Source organism: Paramormyrops kingsleyae, chromosome 12 (genome assembly GCF_048594095.1).
Source record: "Paramormyrops kingsleyae isolate MSU_618 chromosome 12, PKINGS_0.4, whole genome shotgun sequence".
NCBI lineage: Eukaryota > Metazoa > Chordata > Actinopteri > Osteoglossiformes > Mormyridae > Paramormyrops > Paramormyrops kingsleyae.
In genome coordinates, this window is record NC_132808.1 from 5910731 (window position 1) to 5935000 (window position 24270).

Sequence of the window (24270 nt, forward strand, 5' to 3'; positions counted from 1 at the left end):
TGTGTGTGGTATTCTTTGAGCATTCGTATATAATATGCATAAGATGTGCACTCACACGTTGACATTTTAAAGAATTATTTCAAACAGCATTGAATTCAAGCTTAGTTTCTCGATGTGTTACGTCCTGTTAATTTAGCAAGTAGCAATTAATAAATAATTAAAAATTAAATGAGCAGTAATATTACATTATAACATATTTTTATTCCTTTAAAACACATCTAAGACCGCAAATCTGCGTTGGTTTTTGTAACGCCCATTATGCGGCAAATCCCGCTGTCCTAGAAAAAAAAAATCACATTACTACCACCAGAGGGCAATATTACCCCTATAATTAATCTGATGGTTCGCTCATATCTCGGTTCGATTTCTTGTATTTCTTACAAATCCTTAGACTATTTATTAAACCGGATTTTTTTTTTCAAAAATGTTCAGGTTAAATATATCTATTCACAGCAAGTACTGAATCGGACAATATATAATCAACTGAATCGAAACCCTTGATTAGAAGTTATTTAAAAGCTCGATATTGTTAAATCGTTCAACATGACATGAAAATTAACTTACGTACAATCCAAAACATTGGGGTTTTTTTTACCCATGTATTAACATAAATATAATAATGAAGGAAAGGGTAGTGGGGCACCACTTCATAGCTTCATGACAATAACAGTTAAACAACAGTAGACTAATTAACATCTCTTTGGAAACCAAATGCACGTTTGTGTTCTGATTCATACATTTAAAGTGTGACACACTAGGAAATATATACAACCGTAGTACACTATTTATATTGATATTGCTGTAGGAATGTTATTACTGTCTTAGGTAGAGCAGCTTGGCTTATGGCTCAACACATCTATCCTAGTTACAGTTGTCCGCAATTAGATGTCGTTTTGCTTATATCTCGCAGGAGTCGCTCTCTCCCTCTCTTATTCTGCTAATGAGATAATTATTACGTTGGCATCGTTTAATTATTCCCTATCTCAAGGGTTTCAAATGATCGTTATTAAACAAATTATAAACATAATTATTGCATAACTATTATAAAATGAGCAACAAAATAATATCATTACATACTCGGGAATGCTTCGTATTGGTGTTATAAACATATGAGAAACCTAGAATAACAATATATAAATAAACGACATTTAATTTCTGCTACAAAGCTGTACATTGTAAATCTACATTATGTAATAATAAGACATTTTCAATGTCTAGTGTTAAAATCTTTGACAGACTACATAAACCAAACCAAGAGAAATCCAGACGCAAAGCGAACTACGTTTCCCAAAATGCCATGAGAAAAGTAATTCCTCCGTTTTATGGGATGTGTAGTTGTTTTACCCGTCAAAAGAATATGTGCCTTCGACGACCACAAATGAAATAAACTACATTTCCCATTAAACACTGCGACCCATTTACCCCAGTACTTTCGCAGAGGAGTGAAAGAGTACTTTGCTCCCTCTTTAAAATCCCGTTTTGTCGTATGATTCATTAATAAATAATACTTCTTTGGTGTCATGGCGGAATCTGCAGTTTGTCCCGCATTTCAGCTAGGAAAATCGCAATACAACCAGGTAAAAGATTTTATCTTATTGTTTTCCTAAGCATCGCACAATGTGCTGTATAATCAGAGCTAGCTAGCTGCGCTTATGGTACTTTTTCTGGGACCGAAAACGACAGCGTTAGCATTATTTTTGTGGATGGCTTTTCACACGATCGTCACAAGCACCGTGTTTTTCATAAAGTTGTGTGCGACTTCGGCCATGTCCTTGTTTTCCTTTTAAGGAAATACCGAGCAAACTCTTCGATTGCGGAAAGAAAATTAGTTTTCATCCATTTTTCCAGAAAATGGGGCTGTCCGGGGATTTTCTTATTTACACATTTATTTTTGAACGAAGTCATCGATAAATGACGTATGTTACATTGTTAATCGTCATCAGTTTATTCAAAAGCATCATTTTTACTTTGCGATCTGCGCTATTGCAACCTTGAGTGCGTTAACATTTAATCCTGAAGCGCAGAGGACACCATAAACATCCTCCCGGTTTGGTCAGGTGTTTCCCAGCAAATTCGTCCTCTCTGATGTACCCCGTTACTAGCACTGGGGTGATGTGATACCCGCAGGAGCGAACCGTGCTTAATCCATCTTTGTTCATTTTGACACCGTTCTTAAACCAAACTTTACACTCTACAAACACGTCGTCGCCTACTTGCATATTTCGGATTTTGAAGAGATTTTGGTTGTGATATGAGAGTAGAAGGTATGTGTACTGATACACACCTGTCACTGAGTTCAGATGATGAGATTGGTGCCAATACTGCATCCAGATCATTGGATTGGTACCAGTACCCACTCACTTGTCATACTGTATATGGTTTATGGTGTTGGTGCCGATACACAGCTGAAACAAACAGCCTGCTCCAGTCACTTGAACCTCTGCATTAATATTATTTATATTCTTCAACTTATTTTATTATATTAATAAATCTGGTATTCATGTGTTCAGATGTGAAATTGTTTATGTTGGGCTTGTATTGGTGGAATTCCCTTGATTCCCAAACCTCTACACTTGTGCTGTTCCAATGCAGTGACCTGAAAATGCTTTTTTTTGTCCCCCATACAGAAAACTTTTTCTGGGCGACTGAGACACTTTCTGGACGTGATCGATCCTCGGACTCTGTTTGTGTCTGAGGTACAAAAGAACATCTGGCCTACCTGCTTACTAATTACAACAACCTTAATAAGTCCGTATTATGATGCTGTGACTTTAGGCACCCAAGCCAACCAATCAAAATTATTCTACTTGTAAAATTAATTGTTTTATTCCTAAACAAATAACAGGTTGAGTTGAAAGACACGCCACACAGCATCTTTGAGAAGTTACTGCATGTTCTACAGCTGTTTCTTGGTATATGGCCGGTTCTTGGCCTATGATACAGGTGTGATGGAGCCCTTTGCTGACTGTTGCGCTTAGAAGGTGTCGCTTTGTCATGCATTCATCTTCATTCGAACACATCCATCCAGCCACTCATCCTGAGGATTGCCTGGGAGGAGCCTGTTCCGTGCAGCATAGAACACAAGGCTGGTGTATACTCTGGATGGGATGCCAGTCCATCACAGGACATACACAGTCATACTCTATGAGAAATTTAAAGTCAGCAGCCTAACATATTTTTGGACCGTGTACCCAGTGCCACCTTCATATGGACATTTGTGCTCTTTTTGAGGGCATAAAATTTAACTGGCATGTAGCAAGGTTACAGTCTCCTTAGCTGGTTTTAGAGGTGTACAGCACTAAAGGCGCTAAGTTTCTAAAGCCAAATTTCAGTCGCAATAGGGCTGAAGAATTGGACTTGAGTGCTTGCGGCTATAAAAGAATCCTTTTTAAAGACTTTTCTGGGCTCTTTGAGGGTGTGGTATTTAACCCAAAACGTGTCATGATGGCTGGTTGAAGGTGATCTCCAGCACAGCCTGGTTGGAGAGGTTCTCGGTGTGGAGCAGGGTCCAAATATTTGCGGTTTATCGCTTTCCTTCGAGCAAAGCATGGTAACGGAAAACAACACAGTGCTCCTCACAGAAGGCAGAGTGACATAATTAGGTCAGTGAGGTGCTTAAGTATTCATGCAGAATAAGAATGTGAACTTTACTGGAATACAAATTAAGAGCTCAGTTTATATGGAAAAAACCCTGAATGACAGTTTATTGTTTCTTTTAACTGCTGCTGTTTGTTGGTTGGTTGGTTGGTTGGTTGGTTAATTGGTTAGTTGGTTAGTTGGTTATTCTTTGTTTTTCAGAGTGTGTCTCTGTTTAATTATCTTACGACCCATCTGTACAAATGCGGAGAGTGTGTGTCCTTGGTGATTTAAGAGTCCTTAAAGTGGTTTGTCTCTTTAGATTCGTCTGAAGGAGTGCATGAAACTGCTGGATGACTTTAAACACGGCAGTCTCCCACCCGGAGTGTCAGATGAGCAGGTGAGGATGGCATTAAGCAGACACTCGCAGACAAACTTGCCGATAAGGAAAGACTAACTTGTAAGCACCTTGCCTGAGGGGAGTAGGGGTGTTGGGCTGTGGGGGAGGGGGGTTGGTGTTTTTGATGTTAAAGAGTGGAGGAGGCAATTTCCTCCCATCTGGTTAAATTCCAGTGTCCTCAGGTGGAACTCTGAGCAGTCAGAGGCTTACAGGACAGTGTAGGAGAAGGTCACGTGTGTGGGGGGGGGGGGCTCTTTACTTAGACATTCACCAAACGTCTCACTGACTGAGGCTGCTTTGCTGTCATTAGTCCCAGTTTTCCGCCATTTTGTTCTTCATGCAGCATGTTTAGCATGAACTGGAGCTGCTATTGAATGCCTCTGAGTGCGATTCATCTTGGTTGACTTTGTCTCCCCAGCTCTGGGAAGCTCAGAAGATAAAGCAGGTAAGAGAATGAGGGGAATGAAAACTACTCAAGCATCAGCTGGTCTGGAGCTGAAGTCCATGTCTGTTCACCGCACTGACATTAGAACCCCCTGCACATGGAGTTTTGGCCCCTGAGACCATTGTAGTATTTCTGTAGTACCCTTCCTGACACTGTGAGAGACCAAGAGCTCATTGGAGAGAAGGTCTTATTCATATATGCTGTTATCTCCAGAAGAGAAATATTTTTTGAAATATTGACAGAGAGATCATCGTGGGAATGCGAATCCAGATCGGGATATTGACACTTAAGATGCATTACTAATGATTAAAAGATAAAAGATTTTGCTGCAGTCAGCCAGTGAAATTGCAGGTCATAATTAATTCTGTGACATTGCGGCTGAACTCTGAACATCTGCGCTGCCCTGGTCGTTAACAACAAGTTCACGAGTTCAGTGTGAACATGCTGTTCCTCATTCCTAGGACGGGGGGCCACCTTTCACCAGGGCTGCGTGTTAGTTGTTAATGGTTAACGGTTATACAGTATCTCAGACCCTGTGAGGCCGTACTGCGTGTTGTTCTCTTAGATCTGGAGGCTAGCTTGGCTAATGATGCCACCTAGCATGTCTCTCTGGCCGCCATGAGAAATCTCCGCTACGCCAGTGACTCTGTTATCCTGCTAATTACAGGCCATCATCCACCCCGACACTGGGGAGAAGATCTTCATGCCGTTTCGGATGTCAGGTACACCAGCTGCTCGCCAGCTTATTCTTACCAATGTGTGGCCTGTCAGTTTCCTGATTGGTGGATTTGTTTTTTCATCAGAGCCAATGAAACCTCACTCATAGACCCAAAGAGGAGGGCTCAATTTCACCCCAAAAATGAATTTTCAAATCCGCTAAAGGACAGTGATGTTCTGTGGCCTTGTTATTTGGAGCAGGTGATAAACAGGCCTGTATTTGAATACGTACAAAATATATAGATAGAATGGTAAGAAAGAGAAAAGGAAATGAGTTATGCAAATATTACGTAGTTTCACATTCTATTTAATGCTAGTGATATTATTTTATGTTTTGTCCAAATGTTCAGACAGTTTGCTTTACAGCCCATTCAGATGGTATACAGCTGATCAGTAGCTTTGTGACAGACGGACCTTTCACACTCGGTGCTGGTATTTGGGTTCTTACTGCCGTTTAGCAACATGTCAGAGATACAAATGAAATTCATTTCTGACTTATGGCCAAAGACTGGGGCAGCGATGTCTGTGATTGTCATTGTAGGTCAGTCGCCATGGTCACGGCCCTTTCATTGGAGGGTCGGAAGTATCCCGGTTTAAATAATCAGCGTGTTTTCCTGAGTCTTTTAGAGATTGCAAGTTCTGAGAGGTTTGTGCCTCTGTGAGTCACCTGCCTAACTAGGCTTCTTCCTCATTTATTTGCTGTTTACTAGAACCATGTTTAAATAAATTTAGCAATGAATGAAAAATACTGTAGGGTAACTGTACCCAGTAAACACTCATGTAGATGGATTCTTATGTGACACGTTTTAGCCTTTGTCTCCGTATATATGCTTAATTGCATGTTTCAGGGCCGGTTTGTTTTACTTTACCATCTATCCATGACAAATATCCTGAGACTGAGTGACCAGCGCCAGAGAGTGTGGCTCTACCTGCTAGCAATGTTTATCTGAATGCGCCTGCTTTGAAGTAATAACAGACTCAGGCATGTTGTCTCAATCTACAAAGTTGCATTCATTTTTAATTAAAGCGAAATTTATGCTTTTTATTTTGGGCTTCACAGGTTATGTGCCTTTTGGAACGCCAATAGTAAGCTTGAACTGCATTGTTGTCCGAATGCTGTTGATATGCTTTTTCCATATGCTAGTAGCCAGTCGGTGTCTTGGCCCTAGTGACATCACTTCCTCTTTTGGTTTCCTGCAGGTTGTGGGTCTGCTCCTGCCAAACCAGACACTCGGGTCCACGGTCTTCTGGCAGGTAGGCTGTCATCTGTGCCGGCTGTTAACCCCAGTCCAAATATGGTGTCAGGTGTCAGTTGTAATTATCTAATAGCATCCTTGTCACACCTGGGTTCATGTCTTGCCTCTGGAAAAAAAAAAACCCAGAGGAAAAAAACAAGGGCTTGGATCTTTGTACACACGTCATACTAATGTTTACAGTGGAATAAATTTTAGCTCTGCTTTCATTTCCTACCCAAAGCTGTGAGCTAAGTGTCTGATAGCATTAACATGGTTGACTGCGCGCAGGTAGCTAATATATCTGTTCGGCTGTTATTCTTACGTATAAGTGGAATTATTAAAACCATATTCTCAGGTGGCACGGCATCGCGGTGAATTGTTTTGTTATTTTGAGTGTCCTGTTACACTCTCGTTCTCCATATTTAAACCTAGCCATGCATGTAATTCGTCAGGGGTCTCCACTACTGGTTGATAATGCAATGTGTGTGTGAGTGTTCTTTTTTATTCAATTACACTATTGGTAAAATATCTCTATTATCACTTATCATAAGTAACAAATGGCCATTTCTCTGGTCTTTTGGTTGAAGAAGTCAAAAACAACAAACTTGCTACCCAACATAAGTGGTTAGGTACTAACCAAGAAAACTGGTTTCCATTTCTCCTTAGTGGTTAAACCAGAGTCACAACGCTTGCGTGAACTACTCTAACAGGAATGCCACTAAGGTATGGGAATTGTCACTATCATTTAATTTAACACATCTCATATGGTCATGACCCTTCAGTAGACCTTTCCCAGGTTCATGGCATTTCAGAAGACCATCTCCCTCAGGCTCATGGCCCTTCATAGACCATCTCTCCCATGGTCATGGCCCTTCATAGACCTCCTCTCCCAGGGTCGTGGCCCTTCATAGACCTCCTCTCCCAGGGTCGTGGCCCTTCATAGACCTCCTCTCCCAGGGTCGTGGCCCTTCTTAGACCTCCTCTCCCAGGGTCGTGGCCCTTCATAGACCACCTCTCCCACTGTCCAGGCCCTTCAGTAGACCACCTCTCCCACTGTTCTGGCCCTTCAGTAGACCACCTCTCCCAATGTCCTGGCCCTTCAGTAGGCCACCTCTCCCACTGTCCAGGCCCTTCAGTAGACCACCTCTCCCACTGTTCTGGCCCTTCAGTAGACCACCTCTCCCACTGTTCTGGCCCTTCAGTAGACCACCTCTCCCACTGTCCTGGCCCTTCAGTAGGCCACCTCTCCCACTGTCCTGGCCCTTCAGTAGGCCACCTCTCCCACTGTCCAGGCCCCTCAGTAGACCACCTCTCCCACAGTCCTGGCCCCTCAGTAGACCACCTCTCCCACAGTCCTGGCCCTTCAGTAGACCACCTCTCCCACAGTCCTGGCCCTTCAGTAGACCACCTCTCCCACAGTCCTGGCCCTTCAGTAGACCACCTCTCCTACTGTCCAGGCCCTTCAGTAGACCACCTCTCCCACAGTCCTGGCCCTTCAGTAGACCACCTCTCTCAGGGTCATGGCCATAGTTTCTGTCATTCAGTGATGCTCCTCTCACATGTTCATGGTTACTGAGTAGACCACTCTCACTCAGCTGTTGAACATGTGATCAGACTCTCTTTGATGTCTGTGTCTTGTGTTGTCCTCCTAAGCCCACTCCAGCTTCCAAGTTTCTCCAAGGCTATATAGGTGCAGTAACCAGTGCTGTCTCCATTGCGGTGAGTCCTTACCAGCTGGTTTTCTTTAAGGTGTTATTGAATAGAGGGTGACAGGTGAAGAGAGAGATGGCAGGTGGCTGTTTGGGGGCAGGGGGGCAGTCAGGGTGTTCTGGGTCCCACCTCCTCTCCACTTTCACAGGCGGAGCCATTGTGACCCCCCCCCCTCCTTGGGGGGGCATGTCCGAGCTAGCCCGCAGACTTCCATTGATCACAGCGCTTAGCCAGAGGGAACTAATTAGCTGCTCACCATGGGGGCTGTTAGACCCACAGGGCGATGAAATGCCTGGTGTTGTTCAGCCTCCCGGGCCAAAGACTAATTAAAAACAACCTCCCCACTCACCCCTCAGCCCCCTGCCCCAGGAAGGTAATGAGGGTATCTCTGGGAATCTGGGTATGGGTGGTGGTCAAGCCTGGAAGTCTTTTACGAAGAAGCCAAGTTATTGGAGTGTGGTCACCCACTGGTTGGATTTGCCATGCAGGGCGTTAAGGTGGGGTTTGTCATAATTGGAGCATTTTGGATACACACTAGAAGGCAGAATGAGGTTAATTTTTTTGCATATGTGGGCAACTAGAATAGAATAGTTTTTTTTCATATATAAAAAAAAGCATATATAAGGAATAAGAAAAAAATTCAACTGAGAGACATGCATAGGAAGATACCAGGAAAGGAATTTTTTCATGTTTTCCAGACGACCTGCTCCCAAGGTGAGGTTTATTTTTGATTGCCGCAAAGCTGGCCTCACTTCCTGCTGCACTAGTTGTCATAACAACCGCCAACCCTTTTGTGACTTGGAGCTCGGCTCTCATGATGGCGGATGGCAGGGCCCGGTCTTCATCTTTGCCTCTGTCTGCCTGCTCCTTCCCCCCGGTTCATCCCACTACTGTCAGCAGTGACGCCACCTACTGACAGAATCGGGTAGTTCTGGGCTCCTTAGCGCTCTTTATGTAAACCCAGCTGAGGGGAAATGGGCCACGGGCTTAAAGTGGTGCATGGAAATGAGATGTTTCATTTGTGGAGAGAAACGTGCAGGATGACCTGTCCTGTAAGATGTACGCACTGTCCAGCCTGCTTCCTTATGTGTGTGAAGACTGTACTGTGTACTTAGAAAAACTTCTATACTTATAGCCTCCTGATTGGCGGATTTGTTTAGGCAAGCATTCCATTCATTGATAATGAATATTATTTGGTGGTTTTCTGCACAGTTATTTTGAAGAAATATTTCTTTATAGTATACAGTAGTATAGTATAACATTTGAATCAGGCACTGAGCTGCTTGTATTTTATTCAGTACATGAAAACACAGCAGGAAATACGGATTGGATAAACCAACAAACCAATGCTTGGTTGTAACCAGACTCCTGTTGATCAGCTGTCATGTTCAGCAACTAAGGCAGCCATTGTACGTGTGTCTTCCTAGGTGGGTCTGAACATGCTGATTGAGAGAGCTGCCAGGTTCAGCCCAGCCACACGAGTGATGGTCCAGCGTCTGGTCCCCTTTCCAGCTGTGGGTATGTACCCCCCCCACCCCCGAGCTGTGTCACTAGTGGCCATGGATCGTTAGCTACATGTCCCATCGTAGGTTTCTGTTAGCTGTTACTTTGCGTTATACTTACACTGATTCTGCCAGTTGCCTTCCTGTGTTTCATCAGTTAACCTCTGGTGCTACAGTTGCATTCGTTTGGTCAGTTAGTTCCCAGTGTTCGTTTGGTCAGTTAGTTCCCAGTGTTCGTTTGGTCAGTTAGTTCCCAGTGTTCGTTTGGTCAGTTAGTTCCCAGTGTTCGTTTGGTCAGTTAGTCTTCTGTCAGTTGTTGGTCCATGTAACAGGTGCCCCTGGTTTTTTTAGTTAGCCTCCTGTGTTAGACATTTCATTTATTATTATTTTTTCCCTTTTATCGTTCCATGGGACTCCCTCTCTCTCCTGTCCTCCCCCAGGTGGGGTTACAGGTGTCTCCCCAGGACACCGTCCCTGGCTGCTCAGCTGTAATTAAATTGTTTGCCGTCCTCTTAATAAAATAAGCAGGTTTCCCCGTCCCCAGGCCTTTCTGGTAATCATCACGTCGTTAGGTCTGGGAGGCAGCAAACGACCTGCCTAATTACCCCGCTGTGGTTACTAGCCCGGCTATAATTGTTTGTTTTTTCCCCTTGTTTATTTGTACTAGTTTGTATTAGTACCTTTTATCTCACATTAAAGGGCTAAAACAACAGATTAAGTGCATTAAGCGAAGAACAGCATTTGTTTTTCAGTGCCTCATTTATGCATGAAGATTGATGGGGAATGATTTTCATCAGACAGAACAGGACTGTGTTAGAAAAACTGGAATCAGAGTCTGGAATCAGTGTTGTCAATATTATCATAGCAGTTGAAAGCTGTGCACTTATTTTATTAACATTTACTTTTGTGTTTTTCTTTTGAATGACTCAGACATGGTTGAGTACCCCACAGCAGCCGCCTTAAAAATACTTTAAAATTAATCTCAAGCATGTGAGACTCACCAGTCCAGAAACACCAGACACTACAGAATGTGGTTTTTCTCATGGAACCTCTTTCCCCCCCGAGTCCTTCAGTCCAGCCTCTCTAACAGCCCCGTCTTACTAATCTTACACTCTAGGTGTCTATCAGTGGCCTGTACTACGAAGCGGCGTTACTGGCTTATCGGGGTAACTTGTCGGATTTAAGGTACCATAGTTTAAATGGACTTCATATTCACTTACATTTTGCCCAGACTACCTTAAATCCGACAAGTTACCCCGATAAGCCAGTAACCCAGCTTCGTAGTACAGGCCACAGGTTTGCATATATTCCTAACATAACATGGCATTTATAGAGTATAATGAATCTGCCGTTGCATCATATCCTGTGATGTCACATCCTGCCAGGTTGTCTGTATGCCATGACGACTCCTCCATACCTCTCCCCAGTACAGCAAGTAGTTATTACCCCTCTATTTCTCCCTATTCATCTTTATTACCCTCTAGTTCCCTATAGCCATTTTTATTGCCCCTCTGCTCCCTTATGGGCAGTGCTTGTTCCCCCCTGCACTCCCTCGTATTACTCCACCCCCCCCTGCTAGTCTCAGCCTGTCTTGGTGACCCTTCTCTCTTCCGCAGCCAGTGCTAATATCTGCAACGTGGGGCTGATGAGGCACACCGAGCTGAAGGAGGGCATAGACGTGTTGGACAGCAGCGGCAACGTGGTGGGGACATCCAGGATCGCAGCCAAGCACGTGAGTGGCGGCCCTGGCAGCACCCAGGGGACTGTGCCACTGCCTGACCCGCACTGCCTGACCCGCACTGCCTGACCCGCACTGCCTGACCCGCACCACCTGCCCGATTTGTACCTCACACGTTCCCTGCATGGGCAGTGTTACACTTTGCGGCCTATTCTATGACAGTACCTGATTTGTGGCATTTCGTTTCGTTCAGTGGCTGAGGAAACAGCGGGCATCGTGGCGGCGGGGGGGGGTCACTGCAAAATTTACCAAGGGACCTTCCCCTTCAGCACATTTTACCAAGTTCCCCTTTATATAACAGACAATCGCGTTATCCTTTCTGTTCACGACATCAGGCTCATGTTGCACTGCACCTGATCAGTAGGTTTCATTCAAGTTCTGAATTTGAAGACATTTAAATGTTACGACGTCTTTAAGGGATGCGTCACATGGGGAGTCATCAGCCCCAATGTTAATAATGATCTGCAGTGAATCAGCCCCAATGTTGTTAATGAGTTTGCATGTTCTCCCCGTGTCGTTGTGGGGTTTCCTCCGGGTGCTCTGGTTTCCCCCCCCACAGTCCAAAAACATGGTAAGGTGAATTGGAGATAACAAATTACCCATAGGTGTGCGTGTGTGAGTGGAAGGGTGTGTGAGTGGAATGGTGTGTGAGTGAGTGGTGTGTGTGAGTGTATGGTATGTGAGTGAGTGGTGTGTGAGTGGAATAGTGTGTGAGTGAGTGGTGTGTGTGAGTGTATGGTATGTGAGTGAGTGGTGTGTGAGTGGAATGGTGTGTAAGTGTGCCCTGCGGTGGGTTGGCTCCCCATCCTGGGTTGTTTCCTGCCTTGCGCCCGCAGCCTCCAGATATCCTCCGGAATCCCTGCATCCCTGCATCTCTGCATCGGAGGAGCAGGTACAGAATGTACAGAAAATGGATGGATGGATGACAGATATGCCATCTGTTTCTACCTAGGAGACTGGGAAATATTCAGATATTCAGACTTTAGATTATTTCATGTTCCCTTACTAGTAGAAGTTCTGCATATCACCTGCACTTGCCTGCATGTGTGTTTTTGGGTCTTGTTAGTGGTCATTGTGCTGTTTATGTCCCTAACAGCCACGACTATGCTGCCTCTGAGTCAGCAGATTATGCCAATAAGACAAACAACTACAGACATGTATGTTAAAAAAAAAATCTAGAGTGATATAAATATGGCTGCAACCAATGCAAAATACACTAAACTTTATATTTCAGCTCAGAATGAACCAAAACTACAAGTATACTAAAATACTCTATCACTGGAAAGCAGCAATCTCAACTGATGGAAATATAAATTAACATTTCGACATTTTTTAGCATTTGGAAATAGATGACTGGAAACAATGGGTGAACACTTAAAACGACAAACTAGGAAAACAGATTTGTTTTCGTTCAGTGGAATTATGAACACTGTTTCTCACTAAACAGTAAAGCAGCTGCCGTAGTTTGTTGTTAATCTAGGCAACATGGTTTACTGTAAAATGGCAGAAAGAAAAATCAAGCAGTGCCATAAAGTTTGATGTGGTGTACTGCTGCCCAAACATGCACATACGAGGTACGAATCGGTCAGGTGGTGCCCATCAGTAAGAGACAGGCTGTATCTGAGCATGTATCTCCTGTATGTGGCTTTGTAAGGAGAAATGCAGCTGTACAAGGAGAACAGCTGTTTATCTTCAGAAATATTAAATTTTATGACATATATTCCTTTGCAATGTGTGTTTTTTGTTCAGGCATTAATGGAGACAGCCCTGACGCGAGTGGTCCTCCCTATGCCAATCCTGGTGTTCCCACCCATCATAATGGCCTTCTTGGAGAAGTAGGTTTCGCCCAAGGTCGCCTCCCACTTCCTGTTCTGATCCACAGGAGTCACACTCACACTCAGCTTGGAAGATTGGAAGGAGATTAACTAATCTGCGAAGCCCAGTACGTCCTGAGTTAGGCTGGTTAGTGGTAGTGTCCATTGGGCTGTATCCACATGTCTGTAGGTACAGTGCCTCACTGTACCCCTGCGGAGAACCAGGCCTGTCCGTTCTTAGTCTGCTCCCCAGGTTCTTTTGGCCTGTTCAGTCTCACATGCATTCAGTGAAGCCAAACTGAGATACAAGAGGTACAGGGGAAAAATGGGGGCCCGCTGCTCTGTTTATATCACCTTACATCTCTTCACAGCTTGTATGGTTTCTGCAGCTGCTGTATTATTAAGGTACTATTGATGCAGACAGGTGAGGGGGTTCTGGAGTTGGGCAAGGGGTCTCTCGTGCTGGGTGAAGTCTATGTGGTGAGGGGGCTCTGGTACAAAGGTGAGGGAACACCGACTATGGTAGACGGGTACTTAGTTCGGGGCTCTGACTCTGGGTGATGGAGCTCTGGAATTATAGTTGTGTTCATTAGGCAATTTTTGAGTTCCAGCGAACAGAGACCAAGATAAAAAAATATAAATATATATAATATAAATGGATTCTGACAATAGAGATTACCTTTGGTCGTCCTTTGGCGTCATGTCAGGCTTTCCTCTGAATCTGGACCTTCTCATGATTGTGCTTATCGAAACGCAGCCAGCTGATTGCCATGTCGCTCATGCTCAAGTTTTGGGTTTCTGAGCGAATCCAGTGACCTCATCGCAGATCCGACTGACCTGCTGTTTCTCCATCCCTGTGAGAAGTCCAGGGCACTTTCTGATTAGAACCAGTGGATACGGTCAGGCCATCGGACTCTCCCTCCCGTGTTTATGGGGACCCCAATTAGGCACTCTCCTCATATGTGTTAATTAGCTCCATCATTAAGCAACAGCTCCCCTCCATTAGGTGCCAAGGATGGTGGCAATCTCCACCTGCCCCGCTGAGCACTCTGGCCTCCCTCTCTCTCTCTCTCTCTCTCTCTCTCACACACACACTAACACAGCTACTCATAACATACTCTAAAATTACAAAGTCACTCATGTCTGAAGTTATTGGTTTTATGCCTAAGAGATTTTCTGCAATTTCCCACCACTAATAAATACAAACTGTGTGAGATTATTTATAAAAGAATTTGTTCAGCCTCAAGCAAAGGAGACTAAGAAATTGTTTGGGTAACACTTTAGTTAGGAGCTGAGAAAGAACTTCTCACAGTGTGTAATGAATGTGTGGAATAGTCTGCCTGAAGGGTTAGTGTAAGCTAAAATCCTAGATTCCTTTGAATCTGAAATTGACAAAATCCTGCCAACTTTAGATTATTAGCTAGATTATCCCCAAACGAGCTTGATGGGCCAAATGACCTCCTCTCGTTTGTAACGTTATGTTCTTAAGAGACTTTTCAACCACTTGTTCACTAGATATGTAACTGAAAGGATTCATGTTAAGTACCTCGGAAAGGTTCAACAGCAGCATCTTGCTGAGGCTTGAACCAGGAACCATCCGATTGCAAGTCCACATTTGTAGCCAGTGTGCTATGGTCATTTATGTGGTAAATACCTTGTAATGCAATGAGCTGGACAGTTTGTATGATTCTCTTCGCAAGGACATTATATATACTTACTCTTAGCCCATTGAGCCACATGGAAGTAGTGTGTGGCTCAGTGGGCGAAGCCTCTGTGCTTGTGATCAGAAGGTCACTGTTTCTCGGCCAGCCTCGGCACATCTGTGGTTCAAGGCCCTGTGGCCCTGCCTCTAACCTTAACCCCCAGCTCTCTGGGTGTTGCTACAGGTGGCTGCCCTTCGCGGCCAGCTTACTCTGTCTTACAGAGAGCGATTGAGGGGAGGTATATGTGTGTGTGTGTGTGTGTGTGTGTGTGTGTGTGTGTCTTTGCCCACCACAGATTTTTGCCACTTTCACATTTATTTCCTAAACTGCATATTTATTATTCCTGTTAATCACTGGAAAGTCGAGTGACCCACTATAAAAGTTTTCTCTCTAAATTGGAAGAGTATGTAACAGTGCACGTCTGACATACTATTAACTGGTTGTGTTGCGATGGCGTAGTCAAATTCTAGGCTGTTCTTTAACTTTAAATGCACTAGTTATCTCTCTCATTCCATGAAACAGAGCAGTATTTAATGGCCCTTGCAGAAATAATGCCTAAAATTTTTCCTGCTGTTTTAACTGCTACGGGAGTTTACTGTGATGAATCAAAGATACGACATTTTCTTGCTAATAAAGCTACTGAAATGGTGAACATACTGCAGATTTATTTGCTAGCAAAGACTATTGAGTGTATTTTTAGTAAATGTTGAGTAACACGCAAATGTAGGTCTGTGTGTGTGTGTGTGTGTGTGTGTATACACACACACACACACCCCTGTATATGTATATATATATATTTTTTTACATTGAAAGGACAATGAGTGAGCTTTTGGAATGTAACTGTTTACCCTTGGTCCAGACTGCTGTTTGTGCATGAGGGCAGCATCTGTGTCCACATCACTGACTGTGTCTTCAGGTCTTAAGCACCCAGAGCTCTGGTCTCATTTATGCTTGGTGGTCTGTGTCTCCCCGTGTCTCGCCCAGGCTTCCTCTCCTTCAGACCCATAAGCGGCTGGTGCTCCCCGTCCACAGCTTGGTGTGTCTTGCTGCTTTCGGCCTGGCCCTGCCTCTAGCCATCAGCCTCTTCCCCCAGATGTCCCAGGTACTGCTATGGATACTCAGGCTTCTTGCCTTCAGCTGGCAGAGTAAAGCCTAATACCACATCCTCCACGCAGTATGTGTCCATATAAGGAAGTATGATGTGTGTGTACTCTTAGGTATACTGCAGCCGTGATGCATGTGTGTACTGTATACCCCAGATACAGGAACAGTGTGTGTGTACCCCAACCACTAGAGTGTTTTCCATGTTTTCTCCATGTATGTTCCTGGACAAAAAAACATGGGTCAAGCCCAAACTGCACAACATTCATCTTTGGCCCATGTTTTGGCCAGGAGTGCACAGGAAATGCACTTTGTAAGGTGGAGCGCTGATCACCTGAACTAGTTTGGTCCACTACAATTAGCAGTGCAATTATGTCCCATTGTTAATAATCCTACAGACTTCCGGATTGTGGGGACCCTAAGAAACACTGGTGAATTTGCCTGTCTGTCCTGAGTGGATGTCGCATTAATTGTACACTTCATGTTGCCCAGAATTAATTGTGGTTCTGCAGCTGGGTTGGTATCTTGGGCCACACCCCCCCATCCCCTCAGGGACTTTGGGGGACTTGACAGATGGGACTTCCTTTGATGTGCATTCTTCCCCAATCAGGAGAAGTAATTTACACCCACAATCAGTGCTAATTTACACCCTCATTCCCTCCATTAAATTGTGGCAGGTAATGAGTTTCCTCAGATACACACGCTGACACACACGCTGACACATGACCACGCTACGGTGGAAAGATACTCTGAGATCGACATAGTGAGAAGGGGCTTTGTCCATGAGTGTGACCCATGATATAGATCGTCGATTTAAAGACCATTTCAACCTGGCCTTGCTACCATTCTCTAGAGTTTTTCTCAATTCTCTTCCACTCCTCAACCATTCCAATCCTCTTAATTTCATTTTGGCTCTGTTATGTATTACTCCTCTTCAGGACAGGGAGGAGGTACTGCCCCAAGTGGAGGAGTTCAAGTTTCTCGGGGTCTCGTTCACGAGTGAGGGTAGGCGAGATCGAGAGCTGGACAGATGAATCAGAGCGGCGTCTACAGTTTTGCAGGCGCTTAAGCGGTTCGTCGTGGCTAAGAAATAACTGAGCCGGAAAGCAAAGCTCTCGATCTGTTGGTCCAAATACCGAAATAATGAGATCGCGGATACAGGCGGCCGAAATGAGGTTTCTCCGCAGGGTGTCTGGGCTCTCCCTTAGGGATAGGGTGAGAAGTTTGGATATCTGGGAGAGTCTCAGAGTGGAACCGCTGCTTCTCCACGTTGAAAGGAACCAGTTGAGGTGGTTTGGACATCTGGTGCGGATGCCTCCTGGGCGGCTACCCGGAGAGGTTTTCCGTGCATGTCCTACAGGGAGAAGGCCCCGGGGCAGGCCCAGGACTCGCTGGAGGGATTATATCTCTCGGCTGGCCTTCCTGAGGAGCTGGTAGAGGTAGCTGGGGAGAGGGAGGTCTGGGTGTCTCTCTTGAAGTAGCTACCCCCGCGACCCGAACCCCAGATAAGTGGATGGTAATGGATGGATGGATGGATATGTTTAATTACACATAGACCACCAGGACTCCAGTGGTACCTGCTGAAGATGTTCTCTGGGGCACCAGCAGGTGTTTTTTTTTATTCTTCAACTTAATAGCCTAATAGCTTTTTTTGTTTTGTTAAAATGTATAGATTGAGGTGTCCCAACTGGAGCCTGAGATTGCCATGGCGACGGACTGCAAGGTGGTGACCTACAACAAGGGCCTGTAGCCAGTGGAGAAAGAAGGGGAAAAAGAAGAGATGGAACAAAGACGCGTTCCTTTGTTGTCTGCACCTCTCCAGTATTAGCCAGTTAGCCTCCATCGGGTTCAGGTACTTAGAGTGTAAAGCCTTTTAAACGGAGACGCGGACTAACACAGCTGGCCGTACATTAGTACGCTTATTTCATGCAGCACTGAGCAGTGAGAGTTTATTCAGAGCAGGGAGGCGATACATGGAATTCTTTGGGCTTTCTTAGGTTGACACTGGGATGCATCACAAACTAGAATGGAAATCAGGTGAGTGGGTGGGGTTGAATATCCAATATGGCCTCCAACAGGTCTATAACACGAGGAAGCCAATTAACATATCAACCCCCTTATTGGTTCGAAAATTTGTGTAGGGAGTTTAGAGACGTCCTGTTGAGAGATGGTTAACATACTGCTGTTTCTTGGTGGATTTCCCTCATGTCCATACCCAACATGGAAAACCTCACCCAGAAGTCAAAGTTGCACCTTTACAGACAGCTATGCAAGAAGGAACGCAGCTGCAGGGTCAGGTGGGTATCCTGAAACGGTGGCAGTCTGTGCTAAAACAAGAAGCCAGCGTAGCAATACCTTCTGCGATGGAGCTTAGACTCAGGCTTCCAGCTTTAAGTTCAACCTCTTCAGCCTGCTCCAGTAGCTCCTTCCTGATTGTGTCCACCACTGCCTGGTATCTCTCTCTCTAACCAGTGTTCAGGTAAAATTATACACACTAATGCACTTTAAAAGTCTAAAGATCAATGACTGGAACTTACACACTGAGAAGATCCTTACTTTTTAAGTACATATTTTCTATAATGTATTCCCTTATTCAGAAATGCTGAACAGTCCAGGGTAGCAATTATGGGATAACCTCACACTAACCAGGTCGAAATGGGTCTTTCTCAGTTGATTCATTAACCATTATTAGGATCAGCTAGTTGGGCAGGTAAAGTTTTTCTGCACTAATCGATTTGTCCAGCTAGGCAATTTGTGTCTCTGTTCAAAATTCTTTCTTTTAAGATCTGCAAATCACTATTCGTGGGTAGTATGGTTTGTTTCTGTAAACAGTCTTTAATTTTGTATGGTAAAAGAAAGCATGCTATAACCACGTAGCATTACAGTTCTCAAGCTTGTGGTTCTTTTAATTCGCCTTCTTACCGTGATCATTGTTGACGCTTCGTGATACTTAGAGGTGAGGAGTGACAAACAGGGTAAGAGACTTTGTGCCAGACTTAAGTTTTCTGTTTTGCTCACACATCGCAGTGGATTAATTTAGTATCCATGGACACAGAGAAAGGGCAGAACATGAAATGGATACTCTGCTTTATTGTGCATAACATATTGTGTTTCATTCACAAATACTGAACTTGTTATGCAGTGATACATACCAAATAACTGTTAATGATATTTTGCTCTAATCTTATCATAGCAGTTAACTTCTTTTTAATGACTTTGTTTAACTGATTTTTTTTCTGGTGGCTAAAAACTGAGGAAAACTGCATCTGGCTTTAACCACTGTCTTAAAATGTACTAATGTGAAGCAATATATTTGTACACCAATCCTTTGTGTCTGTGCGTCCATCCACTTTCCTGTTGTTTACCCTGGCAAGGGTCATGGATCTTTGTCTGTATCTTTTATATTTTCAGTTGTTTATTAAATCTGAAAGGTTTACATAATTGCTGCAGTATTTCAGTCTCTTAGAGCTTGAGTGGTTGATATAGTAACATTAGAGTACCTTTCAAATCGGACAACTGATGACTCAGACTGGTATGAAATAATTAGGAAACAGACATCCTTTTATGCCAATTGAAGACTTCAAAACAACCAAGGTTAAAAATCAAAACAGGCGGCTAATCCAAACTGTGCAGGACTTAAGCAAATTGCCCGAGGAGCTGCTGCTATCTCAGGGTCTCTCAAGAACCTGTTTGAATGTCTGTCTTCCCAGTCAGAGGCGGTGTTGCGTTCTACGGCATCTATCTCGGACTGCCCTGGTTCAGAGTACGGATGACCATGTCTGGGCCAAATGTACACCAACACTCACCAGTGTTATTCCCAAGGAGAACCATCTCACACTTTAATTCAGGAGTCCTTCTCAGATGACCCTTTTATACAATGTTCTTCCATAGCTATCTGTGAAATCACCCATTCAATCAGAGCCTTGTCATTTATGAACATATTTATTGGCTGAATACCATTTTAAATCATCAGTTAAATTTGTGTCACTAGACCATTAATATGTGGATTGGCAACCAAAGCAACTGACATAGTTATAAAATTAAAAATCTTCAAGAAATAAGGGAGCTGCCCACACACAGTGACAGATTTCTGAACAACCCCCAACAATTCAGGGATGCTCAGACATATTTGCATACATTTATACTGGTGTTTTCCAGGGTCCTCAAGAACCCATAGACAGTCTGTGTTTTTGCTTCCTCCCAGCTCCCTGCCAGACAGTCCATGTTTCTGCTCCTTCCCAGCTCCCTGCCAGACAGTCCACGTTTCTGCTCCTTCCCAACGCCCTGCCAGACAGTCCACGTTTCTGCTCCCTCCAAACGCCCTGCCAGACAGTCCATGTTTCTGCTCCTTCCCAGCTCCCTGCCAGACAGTCCACGATTCTGCTCCTCCCCAACACCCTGCCAGACAGTCCACGTTTCTGCTCCCTCCCAACGCCCTGCCAGACAGTCCATGTTTCTGCTCCTTCCCAACGCCCTGCCAGACAGTCCACGTTTCTGCTCCCTCCCAACGCCCTGCCAGACAGTCCATGTTTTTGCTCCCACCCAAGGAGTAAAAATATAGATTGTCTGTGGGTCCCCGGGCACTGGATTTGGAAACATTGGTTCTTACATTTATAAAATAAATAAGGTAAATGAGGTGAGGACTGTAACAAGAGAGTGGCTGGGCTAGTCGTCCGAAGTGACATCAATGAGGCCCTGGCTGTCCTGCCCGGTAGCGAGTCTCCACATGCTGATATGGTGGCTGGACTTGTTCTTCTCCTGTCCACTCAGACCCTCCTCCTCCAGCTTCTGTCGCTTGTGCTTTGTCCGTCTGTTCTGAAACCAGACCTTCACCTGGAAGTGTTGAGAACATAGTGCTGAAGCTCTTCCACCCCCTGCATCTGGGGTGGGGGGCTGTGTGTGTTTATCTGGGGCACACTGAGGTGAAAGTATTTAAGGTAATGAGTCTGAATCCTTTCCAGGTCCTAGAACAGGTCACAGGCTTTTAAACAGTATAGAACACTATGGGTCTCTTTGGTTATTAAGTAATTAAAACTACATTGAAGCAGCTAAAATGTGTCATACGTATTCATGAGAGAGAAAAAATAGGGTGCTAATGTTTGGCATGCAGGTACTCGTGTAACTAGATCAGTTAATCCATAATCGAATATAGTAATGTGCATACAGTGCAGTTTTCTGTGCTGTCAACCAATCATACAAGTCAGTATAAACAATAAACCTTCACCAGATTTTTCTATTTGTTGTAGTTCTCTGCATTGTATGTTTATAATGCTGTCTGATATGAGACTTATATGATACTTAGTAGACATTATACATATTAGTAGATAACTATCATTAGTAAGCATCAGATAATTCTTCATGATAGTTTGTCTACTGCATTTTTAAAATACATTAAAAAATTAACTGAAATAACTTATTGGGGTATTTTATATGTCTTTCAAACTATTTTACCCACCAATAGATTTTACTGAAAAGTATATTGTTTTTTTCCCTTTATTATTATTATAATTTTTTTTATTATTATTATTTGTTTCTGTAATATGTTTAAAACTTTGTTGCTTCCCTAACAGCAAAATTTAACATGACCATATTAGTATATTAAATTGTGCTAATTTAGACTGTGATCGCAGGACCGCTACACTGTAAGCTTATACTGGACAGTTTCTAGTTTTCAGATTCTGGAAAGCAGCCTCTCCATGGATTCCAGTTATCTTTCCAGCTTACTGTTGTTTTGTATTTGCCAGGGTTTGCATGAAAGCCCCTTGGGTGAGAAAAAGTGACATCACTGGACACCATCAATTTCACCTCCATTTCACCTTTAACTCCGAGTTTCCCCAACCTTCCAGTAATGCTTTTATTAGAGAACATTTAGATAAATTCTTTCATCATGAAAGTCACTAAGAATTAACCTATGGTTTTGTCATACTGATTATACTTTACATCCAGTTCTATATAGTTCAGTCCTATATGTTTGAAAGCCTTTTGTCACTAACATGTCTATAATTTATCTTTCAGCCTTTTCCATTTTGATATTTTCTGATTCTTTTTTAGTACAAGTATCCCACCGTGATGAACACAAATCCTCAGAGTGGCTAAACGGACTCCTTGATAGAGGCTGACATAAGAAAATTAGTATAATGTGGAATCAGATTTTGAGTCACCTGTGAATTTTAGATGAGTTGAGCAGTACTGATCAGGCAGCAGACTTTTGTTTGTATCTTCACAGACAGAATCTTTCCTGCATTGGCTGAGAAACTGTCACTGATGACCTCGGGCTTTTCTCATATGTCATGGCATCCAAATCCCCTATTTAACATTGTCAACAAAGTACTCTAGGGAAGACATTGCCTTTTGCTCTGCCTTACGTTGAAAGCCTATTGATCTATCTTACAAACATGCAATGTGCACATTCAGTATTTTGCCTGCGTGACTCTGACTCTGCCATTCTAAGATCATTTGAAGTTAATTCGTTAGTTGTCCCTTTATAATAAACCAGCTTTGTGTTACTCCACTCAAATTTGCATCGTAGTCTCTTGCAATTCCAGCTCTTCCTACTGGAGCTGGATATAGAGATCATAATGTGTTTAAAATGACTATAAAAATGTCATTAAACCTCCATTGCAAGACATATATTGCGTTAGCAATTAAACATTAAAACAGATTATAAGAAGAATGTTGATTCCCACTGCTGGGGTGACCGATAAACTGTGTAGTAGGTCAGATAAGATATATGTTCCACATTATTTCAGTACCATTTTGTGTGTAACGTTACCTGAGTTTCAGATAGGCTGAGATTGTTGGCTAACTGCTTCCTCTCAGTCCCCACCACGTAGTGGTTCTTCTCAAAAGCCCTCTCTAACTGCATGAGCTGTGATGGGGAGAAGGCGGTCCGGATTCGCTTGGGTTTCCTGGAGAACGGTCCGTGCAGAAGGAGACTCTCTTGGGAGACGCAGTTTCCTGGGAACACAATCACAGCACCAGTCGCGAGGGTTGCCGTGGATACGCCCACCTGCGCTCGTGGGAAAGGCGTCCTTTTGGCGATTAATCTACCAGAAACAGGTTGAGCGATGCTCCCATAATTCCCAAATTATCAAGAGGATTATATATTACCCGAGATTACCATCAGGTAGTTCACAACATATAGGTCACAATAATGTATAACATCGATCCAGGTTAGGCGAAAATATTTTCCACTTTCTCTTGCTGTTCAGATACGAAACTTTTCTGTACTCCTCAGTAGTCCTAATAATTTCCAGTGTGTTCGATTTGCGTCATACACTGACCAATGACTGCCCATTCGTTATCCCGAAATAATATCACATTTATTATTATTATTTAAAAAAAAAAAAAAAAAAAAAAAGCTTATTTCTGATGTTGTATCATTGTTATGCCAAATTGCACCATGTCTATAATCGGTCGATACGGCATAATTATGGAAGCATTAATATAATATAAACCTCGAATTTGTCTTAATCGGTAACGTCATTTTGCATCTTACAACGTAAAATAAAACAAAAAACAACAATTTCCAATTAACAAAATAAATGTAACATAAATTTTAGAAAACTAAGATTTTCTGACTGAAGTTTTCATTAGTTTACAGTTACAGTTGAAGGCTAAATCAAATGATGTTTTAAACGTTCATTATAAGATAATCGTGCAACATTTTGCTTTCAAAACATAAAATCTTTTTTGCAAAACATAAAAACCTTTTTATAGGCCTATAAACACACTGTTAATATATTTTTAGTTTCTTTTATTTGTAATCAAATATCTCTATAATGAACATTTTACGAAGTGCAGGTTACCAGATTCTGTGACACCGGATAAATTCCGTAAAATATACCGGGTTCAGTGTACAAAGTAATTGTCTGCGAAAAACGCGCTGTAAAGGGTAAGCTCAACCAGTTTCGCCATCCGAGGTAATTTATATTCGAATAGCAGTTGTAAATCAGCGAGGGTAGGAATGTGGAGTAATTAAAGGCGAAATACCCCCGTCTTCGGTAAAGATAATATTTTCTTTACAAATTGACTATGCAGAGAGAAAATAACCAACTATTTCCCAACGCTGCTTTCTCCGCTTCACTACATCTTAATGAACAGAGCGGAGATTAAAGCATTATGCTATATTACCGTTGCATTTCTGCTCGACCATTATAAAATTAATGACTGTAATATCATGATGTTGCACAAAATAATAACCAAATTGCAGTAATTAGCCTAATTTATATGTGTCTATTATGTGATATAAATTGATATGATGTTGTTTAAACAAAGCGCAGAATAATAAAGGAAATCCAAACGAAACAAAAATATGTGAAAACCACCA

The 24270-nt window shown here is 43.2% G+C and overlaps 2 protein-coding genes across 3 annotated transcripts in view; one reads left to right on the plus strand and one right to left on the minus strand.

Moving 5' to 3' along the window:
• Positions 1–1411: 1411 nt before the first annotated feature.
• Positions 1412–19382, plus strand: LOC111837721 (sideroflexin-5). Of its 2 annotated transcripts, XR_011994015.1 has the most exons (15): positions 1412–1577; positions 2628–2696; positions 3899–3976; positions 4395–4421; positions 5089–5143; positions 6199–6224; positions 6339–6392; positions 7040–7096; positions 8027–8092; positions 9511–9601; positions 11202–11317; positions 13073–13158; positions 15825–15942; positions 17614–17793; positions 18180–19382. XR_011994015.1 is itself a non-coding variant. In XM_023800028.1 (14 exons), the coding sequence occupies exons 1-14, from the start codon at positions 1521–1523 to the stop codon at positions 17689–17691; spliced, it is 978 nt and encodes a 325-aa protein (XP_023655796.1). In that variant the 5' UTR covers positions 1412–1520; the 3' UTR covers positions 17692–19382. The 2 variants fall into 2 exon arrangements, 1 of the variants encoding a protein (XP_023655796.1); XM_023800028.1 differs by having other exon boundaries at positions 17614–19382.
• A 370-nt stretch (positions 19383–19752) lies between these two features.
• The window catches only part of LOC111837735 (homeobox protein EMX1-like), a 6353-nt gene continuing 1835 nt past the window's right edge, over positions 19753–24270 (minus strand). The window contains exons 2-3 of the mRNA XM_023800047.2: positions 22714–22898; positions 19753–20774 (exon numbers count right to left, since the gene is read on the minus strand). Of these exons, the coding sequence (XP_023655815.1) occupies positions 20607–20774; positions 22714–22898 (353 nt within the window). The 3' untranslated portion in view covers positions 19753–20606. The remainder of the gene's footprint in view (positions 20775–22713; positions 22899–24270) is intronic.

What these genes read in the sequence shown, in the direction of transcription:
- LOC111837721 (XM_023800028.1), top strand. Translation starts at nt 1,521, where the DNA reads ATGGCGGAATCTGCAGTTTGTCCCGCATTTCAGCTAGGAAAATCGCAA. An exon ending in TGCCTTTTGGAACGCCAATA is followed by an intron (nt 6,225 to 6,338) that starts GTAAGCTTGAAC and finishes GGTTTCCTGCAG; the next exon opens with GTTGTGGGTCTGCTCCTGCC. An exon ending in CCAGGATCGCAGCCAAGCAC is followed by an intron (nt 11,318 to 13,072) that starts GTGAGTGGCGGC and finishes TTTTTTGTTCAG; the next exon opens with GCATTAATGGAGACAGCCCT.